This window comes from Lolium rigidum, chromosome 3 (genome assembly GCF_022539505.1).
Source record: "Lolium rigidum isolate FL_2022 chromosome 3, APGP_CSIRO_Lrig_0.1, whole genome shotgun sequence".
In the NCBI taxonomy this organism is placed as follows: domain Eukaryota; kingdom Viridiplantae; phylum Streptophyta; class Magnoliopsida; order Poales; family Poaceae; genus Lolium; species Lolium rigidum.
In genome coordinates, this window is record NC_061510.1 from 176,831,639 (window position 1) to 176,841,917 (window position 10,279).

The following is a 10,279-nucleotide window of genomic DNA, read 5'->3' on the forward strand; positions in this document are numbered from 1 at the left end:
ATAGCAATAGTTAACTTCATAATCTACAAGAGATCACAATCATAGCCCACGCCAAGTACTACACGGATGCACACACTCGTCACCATTACACCGTGCAGGAGGAATAAACTACTTTAATAACATCACTAGAGTAGCACACGGATAAATTGTGATACAAAACACATTGCAATCATAAAGGGATATAAATAAGCACTTCACTATGCCATTCATAACGGTGAATAAGTATTCCGTGAAATATAGCCTAAGAGACCCACACGGTGCACACACTCGTCACCTTTACACACGTGGGACAAGGAGTCTCCGGAGATCACATAAGTAAAACCCACTTGACTAGCATAATGACATCTAGATTACAAGCATCATCATATGAATCTCAATCATGTAAGGCAGCTCATGAGATTATTGTATTGAAGTACATAGGAGAGAGATGAACCACATAGCTACCGGTACATCCCCGAGCCTCGATGGAGAACTACTCCCTCCTCATGGGAGACAACAGCGTTGATGGAGATGGCGGTGGTGTCGATGGAGGAGCCTTCCGGGGCACTTCCCGTCCCGGCGGCGTGCCGGAACATAGACTCCTGTCCCCCAGATCTTGGCTTCGCGACGGCGGCGGCTCTGGAAGGTTTTCTCTGGTTTCGTCGAACCTGTCGAGGTTTTTAGGTCAGGGACCTTTATATAGGCGAAGAGGTGGAGTCGGAGGGTCGACGAGGTGACGACACACTAGGGGGGCGCGGCCAAGGCCTGGGCCGCGCCACCCTGTCGTCTGGGGCCCACAGGGCCCTCCTCGCGCGGCTCTCGGGTGTTCCGGAAGCTTCGTGGAAAAATAGGATGCCTGGGCGTTGATTTCGTCCGATTCCGAGAATATTTCCTTACTAGGATTTCGGAACCAAAAACAGCAGAAAACAACGAACGGCCCTTCGGCATCTCGTCAATAGGTTAGTTCCGGAAAACGCATAAATATGACATAAAGTGTGCATAAAACATGTAGATATCATCAATAATGTGGCATGGAACATAAGAAATTATCGATACGTCGGAGACGTATCATCTACCTCAATTACAAGCCTAGCGCAAGATAGATAACGAATGCCAATTATACAAAGATTAATGCAAATACAATTTAGACTATGTTCAGGATAATTAGTTTAATTTGTAATCAAATAATAATAAACTTCCACTAAATTCAATATCCCTCATAGTTATTTAGTGGCACACGATTCAAATTCACTACACCAGTCCGATCATCACATGAGATGATGTAGTTCCAATCGTGAACACAACCATTTTGATCGTATCATCCATATGACTCATGTTCAACCTTTAGGTTCCTTGTGTTCCGAGGTCATGTCTCTACATGCTAAGCTCGCCAAATTTAACCCTGGTATTTTTGCATGTGTAAAACTGGTTTGCACCCGTTCTATGCAAACATAGAGTTTATAACATCTAATGATCATGAGATGCTTCAACATGACGAGGGAGAACACAAGATTATCTTTATATTAGTGTGGGGTTCATATTATAATGCTATTGTCGCAATCATGCAAAATAATATGCATAAAAAGGATAAACATCACATGCAATCCATAGTGTGACATGGTATAGTCTTTCTTGGGCCTTTGATCTCCATCTTCAAGGCACTGGCATGATCTCCATCACATCACACTTAGGTCATTCGGCGCCGCCATGATTGCCTCCACCATGTGTTCCAACTACAACTATAGCTAACTCATAGCGATTAAATAATACAATTATAAGGCGTTGAATATTGGCTCGTACACCATATAAAATATTAAAGACAAACATATGCCTTCTGTCGGTTGACATACTCATCGACGACAAATATTACTAAACATAAGCATCTCATACATCAAATATACCACATCACATGTCCTGGCAAAACAAATTAGATACCTTACCTTATTGTTTGCAAGTTTTACGTGGCTTCCAACGCGTAAAAAACCACAACATTGATATAGCAAGTTTCTTATTAAGTTCTACAAGTACCCCCTTTGCGCAGACTGTTTCAACTATAGAGGGAGAGATAGATACCCGCCAATTGCTTATGCAATAAAAGTTGCATGTGAGGCGCAGAACCGGTCTCTCGTACATGAACGAGTAAAGTTTGTCTAGGACGCTTCCTCCATCTATCCTGCAAAACCAATCAGTAAACATCGGTGGGGTAACAACAAGAAGTTCAATGACCACTACTGAAACTGTTCTACTCGTACAAAGCATCTACGCATAGAACTAGCTCTGATAGCACTAATGGGATTGGCATCATAGAAAACAAAAAAAATCCTATGAGATGTGAACAAAACTAAGATCCAATCTAGGAAGAACAAAGATCAGAGATCCAATCTAAGAAGATTCAAGTAAGGAGAAATAGATCAAGATATGCATACCCTTGTAGATCACTAAGTGAAAGCGTTTTATAACGCGGTTGATGTAGTTGTTCTCTCCGCGATCCAATCCGATCAGCACCGCAATGAGCGGTGCATCCAAGTTATGCATATGTACAACTTGATGAAGACTTCTTCCCCTTGATCCAACAAGAGATAGGGAGTAGTAGATGAGGTCGCTTCTGGGAGCATGAAGGCATGGTGGTGGAGGTATGGTGGTATTACGGCAAGGCCTCGCCTAAGCATCTACGAACGAGAAGGAAGGAAGAGAGGGGAAGAGGGACGGCCAAGAATGATATAATGCATCCACACTCCCCTCCCCTCCCTCTTATATAGGCATGGGGTACTGCCTTGGCTCCTCCTCGAAGCCCTAGGGTCGGCCAAAAAGGGGGAAAGAGTTTCCCTCCAAGTTAACCCCCTATTTTCAATGAATTTGATCATATCAACTTCCAGCTGCATGCGCCCCCGGAGGCTAGTGTGCCTGTCACATGTGGGCATGTACAACCCCTTCGGTCCATGTGGGTCGTCCGGGACAGGTGGACCCCACTATGGTACCCTCCAGAACCTTATACAACTTCGGTACAATACCGAAAGATCCTACACTTTTCAAGTAACCATGAAAATGCTTTCCCATATGTTTTCTTTTATCTTTAGACCATTCCGTATCTTCTCATGATATCCTGGATCTCATCAATGCCAGTGCCGCACTTCAAGTGTGTGTTCCATTATGGCTGCGGCGATGCCTTTTCAGCCCAATGGATCGTCGCGCCCACGTCAGTCCATTTGTGTCATATAGCTGGGCTGGGCTTTCTTCGTCCTACTCTCCACGTAGACCAAAACAAACGGCGACAGTTTGTTTGGCTGGAGATGGTCTCAGCAAGAAAAAAAAACTTAACGAGAGCGAAGGCCCAGAGGCCAATGTCGACGCAGCTGCTGCCGGGGCTGCGTACGTAGAAGGTGGGTTTGTCGTCGTCTCCACGTACAGCCGAATGATTTGCGCCGCACATGGGTTGCTGCATATTGTAGAGTGGTTCCTTGAGTTACAACAGATTATGCGGATCATTGCCTTCTCTCTTCCGCTAGGTACCGGCGGACCGGTACGCGGCCATGAACTTGCTTGCCTCGATCGGCGCCGTCTATCTGTTGATTGTATTGACTTGTTCGATTAAGGCCGCGCGTCAATGCATAACGTAGGAATCCATTCATTCAGCTGGAAGGTGATCCATATACTGAGCTGGATATGGATGTTAGAACATGGCTGACGGCCATAATTCCCGTATGCACACGACTACCTAGCTAGTACTAGTAGAATGCAATCATGTGAGCACCTCTATAAATACTGTTAACTACAATGCTCACTTACAATCAGCGCTACCGGTGCCCTTTTCTTCCTGACTTAGAGGTTAGAGCAACACAAGGAGATTAGAGGCGTTGATCAATTGTACGCTAGCTGAAGAAGATGAAAAGGAATACATCGTGTGTGCTGCTTCCTGTGGCCATCGTGCTGGTGCTCTTGGGCTCGGCGTTGGCTCAGCTGGACACTGCGTTTTACAGCCGGACATGCCCCAAGGTGGAGGAGATCGTCCGCGAGGAGATGGTGAGGATCATCTCCGCCGCGCCCAGCCTCGCCGGCCCGCTGCTCAGGCTTCACTTCCACGACTGCTTCGTCAGGGTAAGCAGGCCGGTTCTGATCAGTTGAACCATTCCGTGCATGATTGCCATGAAGCTGTGGTAATAAATTACCATTTGATCAATGCATTTTTGCAGGGTTGCGATGCCTCCGTCCTCCTCGACTCTACGGCAGGCAATCCGGCAGAGAGGGACGCCAAGCCTAACAAGAGCCTGCGAGGCTTCGGCTCCGTGGAGCGGGTCAAGGCCAAGCTTGAGGCCGCCTGCCCAGGCACCGTCTCCTGCGCCGACGTCCTCGCCCTCATGGCTCGCGACGCCGTCGTGCTGGCCAAGGGACCCACCTGGCAGGTGGCGCTGGGACGGAGAGACGGCGTGGTGTCCAGCGCCACGGAGGCGAGCGACGAGCTGCCTCCGTCCTTCGGCGACGTCCCTCTGCTCTCCAAGATCTTCGCCTCCAAGGGGCTGGACGTCAAGGACCTCGTCGTCCTCTCCGGCGCGCACACCCTCGGCACGGCGCACTGCCCGTCGTACGCCGACCGGCTCTACGCCTCCGCCGGCAACGGCGGCGTCGTCGACCCGTCGCTGGACAGCGAGTACGCCGAGAAGCTGAGGATGAAGTGCAAGAGCGTGGACGACAGGAGCATGCTGTCGGAGATGGACCCCGGAAGCTACAGGACCTTCGACACCAGCTACTACCGCCAAGTCGCCAAGCGGAGGGGCCTCTTCCGCTCCGACGCCGCGCTGCTCACCGACGACACCACCAGGGACTACGTCCAGCGCGTCGCCACCGGAATGTTCGATGACGCCTTCTTCAGGGATTTCGCCGAGTCCATGGCCAAGATGGGAAACGTTAGCGTGCTCACCGGAGTGGAGGGAGAGATCAGGAAAAAGTGCTACGTCGTCAACAAAAGTTACTATTAACACCTGAGCTCTCAATATGCTGTGTGAAGAAGATGGCCAGATTCTGAATAGACGCGGGCGTTTCTTCCGGTTTATCTGCATGCATGTCGCGTCTGGTACATACTACTACAATTCCGGGGTTCCTGTTTAGCGGCGAAAGCGAAACGCACGATTTAATGCTTCTTCGTAACTGCACGACGGTGCACGCGTCCAATATGATCATGGCGAATGCTAGGCATCATCTCATCAGCCGCGTTCCGAACCGTCCGATCGAGTCAAGCGAACGAATTTCGCGCGTTCGTCGTGATACAAAAAATGTTCGGGTGTAATTTTTTAATTGTAGTATGTAACATCGTTCTCCAACATTTTTTATTTAGTCGCGGAAAATGGTACAAAAAAAATCCCGAAAGTAACATTTTTCTCTGCCTACGTAACATTTTCAAAAAAAATAGCATTGTTATAGAACATTTCTCTGCGATGCATCCAACATTTTAGTCTAAAATATCCAACATCACACAATAACATTGGTGCAAATTTCTTTGTACCATATCCACGGGGACACCACCATGTCCGAATTGAAGTCGCCGGCACCGAATCTGCTGCAGGCGAAGGAGCGGAAGCCAGCGAGAGGAGGAGTAGGGGCAGTGCGTGGGGGGAACTGCTGCGGCGGCGGTGGGAGGCCGGTGCGTGTGGCGGCGGCCGCTCGCGGAGGAGGGAGCGTGCAGTGGCAACATGGACGCAATGGATGGGGAGCTCGCTCGTAGCGGCGGCGGTGGGAGGCCGGTGCGCGTGGCAGCGGCACGCTCGCGGAGGCAGGAGCGTGCAGTGGCGGCAGGAACGCGAAGGCTGGGGAGATCGTTCGCCGCGGCGGGAACCACTGGTCCAGCAGGGACGCGGCGGCGGTCGAGGTAGGAGCTCGCGGAGGCGGCGGCGTGCAGTGGCGGCAAAGACTCAATGGCCAGGGAGCGAGCTCTCATCGGAGGCGGGATCTATTAGTCCGGCGGGGATGCGGTAGCCAAAGCGCCGACGGGAGTGCATGGTGGTACAACAGGAGCAGCGACGGCGGACGGCAACGAGAGAGGTACACGGGATGGACCAGCACAAGCACATGAGACGCGAGTAAGAGGACCGGCTGATGCATCAGCCGGATGATAATTATAGTTTTCCTATGATCGTGGAAATTTGCAAGTAAATATTCTTGTCGGCCATCTCACCAATCGAAACGAGAGTGGTTAAATCTTTGGGTTTCCCTATTCGACACTTATTTTTTGAGAATTAACGCCCTTCATTAAACATCGATAGTTATAGGAATACAACATCCCTCGGGCGGATTTAAAAACCAAACACTTCTACCCTGGCTATTGTAAACTACACTCATCGCCAAGTTGTGAGCTTCTTTATTAGTCTGTCGTCCCTCAAAGCAGAACTGGAGCTCGGCGAAATCAGCTCGCGCTTCGACAATCTCTCGAACGATATGGGCATAGCTCCCCATCCTTCCCTCCTCTATGCTCTTGATCACATTCCTGCAATCACTCGCCACCCTTATACAACTCGCATGAAGGTCTTTCGCCAGTGCTACTGCTTCCCTGCATACCAACGCTTCAAGAGTTTCCGCCTCCATGCATCCCAGGAAGACCAACATAGATGCTCCCCGGTAGGTTCCTCTGTCACTCCTTGCTACCGCCACCACCTTTCCTCGCCCCGTGTTTTTTCCGACAGCAGTATCCACATTGATCTTGATCACACCAGGTGGTGGAGAATCCAGCTTGAGGACATCTGGACAGTCGATACTGCCCAGTTCCTCTTCACTTGTTCTTTGCCATGCCTGAGATCAACGATGAAATTCTCCACAAAGAAATGCAGCGAAAAAGGGCTTTGGTACACCTGTTCATGTATAGCTTTCCGACGCGCATGCCATATCGCCCACAGAGTGACAAAAAGCTTGACTTGATCGTCGTTCTTCAGTGTAGAGATCATAGTCGCCAACCATGCACGCGCATCACCATTAGCCGTGAGTGTCATGTGCTCAGTGATCTCCTCATCAACCAATGCCCAGACACATCTGGTCATAGTACAGTCTAGCAGCGCGTGTCGCCACGCATCATGTGCACCATACAACAGACATGAACTCCTCTTCATCATATGGCTCCGCTGCCTTTCCTCGTTAGTTGGGATCGACTGCTTGGCGAGACGCCACAGGAAAACCTTCACCTTGGAGGGCACCCGCGTGTGCCAAAGTGAGCTCCATTCCTTTTGAATTTGTGCTTCATTAGAGCCGGATGGTCTATAATCCAAACGTGATTCTCTTTTGTCCCTCATTGCAATCAGCATGTTGTACGCTGAACGCACAGTAAAAACTCCCTTTCTATCAAAATGCCACAACCAAAATTCATCTTGTCGCCTGTTGCTCAAAGGGATCTCGGGAATGGCCTCTAGATCCTTTGGTAAGAAACATTGCCTCAATTTTACCTCGTTCCAGGCCGCAGACATTGCGTCAATGAGCTCCGATACTCGGCAAGGTGGCTCCCCGACCAGACACGCCATAGGCCGCAACATCCCTGCCATCGGGATCCATTGATCATTTACTGGGTCCGTAAGTTCTCCAGTAACAATCCGTTTGATCAGACCCTGCTTCAACACCGCCAGTCCATCTTGTATCACGCGCCACACCTGCAATGGAGCCAACCCAAGCGTAGACTAAGGCATGTCAGTGTTTGGGTAATATTTTGCTTTCAGAATTCTTGCGCTCAACACCTCCGGATTCTGCAGTAGCCGCCACCCCTGCCTTGCTAGAAGGGCTAAATTGAACAATTTAATATCTCTAAACCATAGCCCTCCCATGTGCACAGGATTACACATTTCCTTCCATGAGACCCAACTTGGTTCCTCTCTCCATCCTTGCTTCCCCACCAAAACTTTCGAAGCATTGAATTAATATGGAGATATAAACCTCTCGGCAATCTGAAACATGCCATAGAGAAGATAGGAATAGCTTACACCATTGATTTGATCAGAATGTCTTTCCCCTACCAACAGGAGTTTTTCGAGCCACCCTTGTATCCTGCTCCATATCCTATCCTTCAAATATTTGAAGGCCCCAATCTTGGCTATTCCCACATCTGTGGGCATGTGCCCAGGTACTCTTCCTTGATACTTTCCGGGCATCTCTTGCTGAAAAAAACAGAAGATTTATCCCGGTTTATCTATTGGCCTGAAGCCATACAGTACAAGTCTAGAACTTCTTGTACTTTCTCCGCAACTTCCCGCTCTGCCTTAAGTAGCAACATGCTATCATACGCAAAAAGGAGATGACTGACAACCAGAGCCGTCGGGGCTATCTTTAGTCCATGGAGCTCCGATGAAAAACTGTGTTTAAGAGGCACGAGAGACCCTCTACTGCTAACAAGAACAAATAGGGAGAGATGGGATCACCCTGCAGAACCCCTCGAGAGGGTATAAATGTGTCCAATTTACCTCCATTAAACAGAACCCGGAAGGAAACCGTAGGGACGAGACGCATCACCATTTGTACCCACCTCCGGTGAAAACCTAGCTTGATCATGATGGCTTCTAGATACGACCACTCCAAGCGGTCATAAGCCTTCCACATATCAAGCTTTAAGGCACATAACCAATTCTTCTTGGCTCGATTCCGCTTCATGAAATGCCTTTCAATCATCCGTCACCGCCAATTAGCGCACCTCCGGTGACCTTCATCTCCGCCTTAGCCTCTCCCTCCACCTTTCTCCTTCATGGAGTTCCCTCCCCCCACCAGATTCTAGTCGCCATCCTCCATCTAATGTCCCTCCGGACATGGCGCATGCCTCCTCCCGAGAGATCTCGCTAGATCTGCCTAGTAGCCAGGAAAATCCAGAAGATATTACCTAGCGGAGACTCCAATCCGAGCGATGTAAGGAGCTGCAGCAAACAGGGGAATTGCTAGCACAAGTCACCATCAAAGAAGGAGAAGGAGTTGAGAGGAAGCTGCAAGGAAACATTGCAGGCCAAATGAAGCACAAGAATAAAGAAGATTCACCTTTTAGCTTGCCAACAAGACATCATCCATCTGATGATGAACTGGACTTATCAGCTATCATGAGGAGTTTGCAGATAACAGTCCCAGAAGGCATTGAGGTTGGTTATCAGGGGGAAGAGATTCAGAGACCAGAAGAAATCTCCCCATTCAGACTACTGATGAAAGTCGCAAGCTCATCAGGTACTCCAAGAAACATCCCTTTGCAAGCTCTCAATGATGCAATGTCAAGGGCATGGGGAGAGAAATATTGGATTATCGATCACATCAAATCAGCTATGTATGTGGCATACTTCAGAGATGATGATGCTATGGACTTTGTCCTTAAAAGACAACCTTGGTCTGTGGATGGTGACAATCTATTGTTAGAATGGATAAACCCAAGGGAGGCGGATAGGGATTTTGATGACTATCAGTTCAGGTATGTATATGTTCCTATCAGAGTTTATGGTGTGCCAGAGAGATTTAGAACTCCCCATTTGATGAAATATGTTATAGATAAAGTTGCTCAGCCTTCGGATCTGCATCCACCGCCTGAAATCACTATGACTGTTAGAAAGGATTTTGTTCAAGCATATGCAAAAATGGATATTCAGAAACCAGTGAAAGATAAAGTCAAATATTATGTGTCTCCAAATGAATACATTCTATTCTACTTGAATTATGACAAAGTCAAGAGAATCCGTATTTTCTGCGGAGTAATGTTCCATTCGAGTGCAACATTGTCCTAATAGAAGAAAGCTAATTATGCATCTGCAAAGCATTCAAGCTAGTACATCCTCTGTTCCGTTTGCTAATATTGGAACCTGGACCTCCCAAGCAACAAAAATCCCTCACACTGCCTTTCAACAATCAAATATTGTGGGAGGACTTTCACTGGAATATAGAAGAGATATGAACTTGGACAGGTCATCAGATACAGATAAGTGTTCTCTATCCAGATTTAAAATTTTAGAGGAGCGGGCAGGTCAAAGTAAAGATAATAGGAGGGGAGAAGTAAAATACGTGTATTCAAAACAGACTGGTTAACTTTTAGCTCTGGATTCACCTTCTCATTTGTGTGGTCTGTATAATCAAACTAGCAATGATAGACAGTTTGTTTCCCAAGTTCCTCAACATCCCTCCAAGACAAGGGCCAATGAGATTGAGCCCTCTCAAGCTAGCATCGCTGAGACCTCTCAGCCTCCACAAGCAAAAGTATAAGTGTACAATCCATCTACTCACGCTGATATCAACAAGTAGCAAACATTAGATGCTTCAATTCCCCAATAAAGACAAAAAAGACAAGCTGAAACAGAGGCTATACCATTCGAAG

General features: G+C 48.2%; 1 protein-coding gene across 1 annotated transcript; it reads left to right on the top strand.

The window, feature by feature from the left end:
- The first annotated feature begins 3,803 nt into the window (after positions 1-3,803).
- Positions 3,804-8,731, top strand: LOC124698706 (peroxidase 1-like). The gene is made up of 3 exons (XM_047231166.1): positions 3,804-4,074; positions 4,170-4,928; positions 8,714-8,731. The coding sequence occupies exons 1-3, from the start codon at positions 3,862-3,864 to the stop codon at positions 8,729-8,731; spliced, it is 990 nt and encodes a 329-aa protein (XP_047087122.1). The 5' UTR covers positions 3,804-3,861.
- The last annotated feature ends 1,548 nt before the right edge of the window (positions 8,732-10,279 follow it).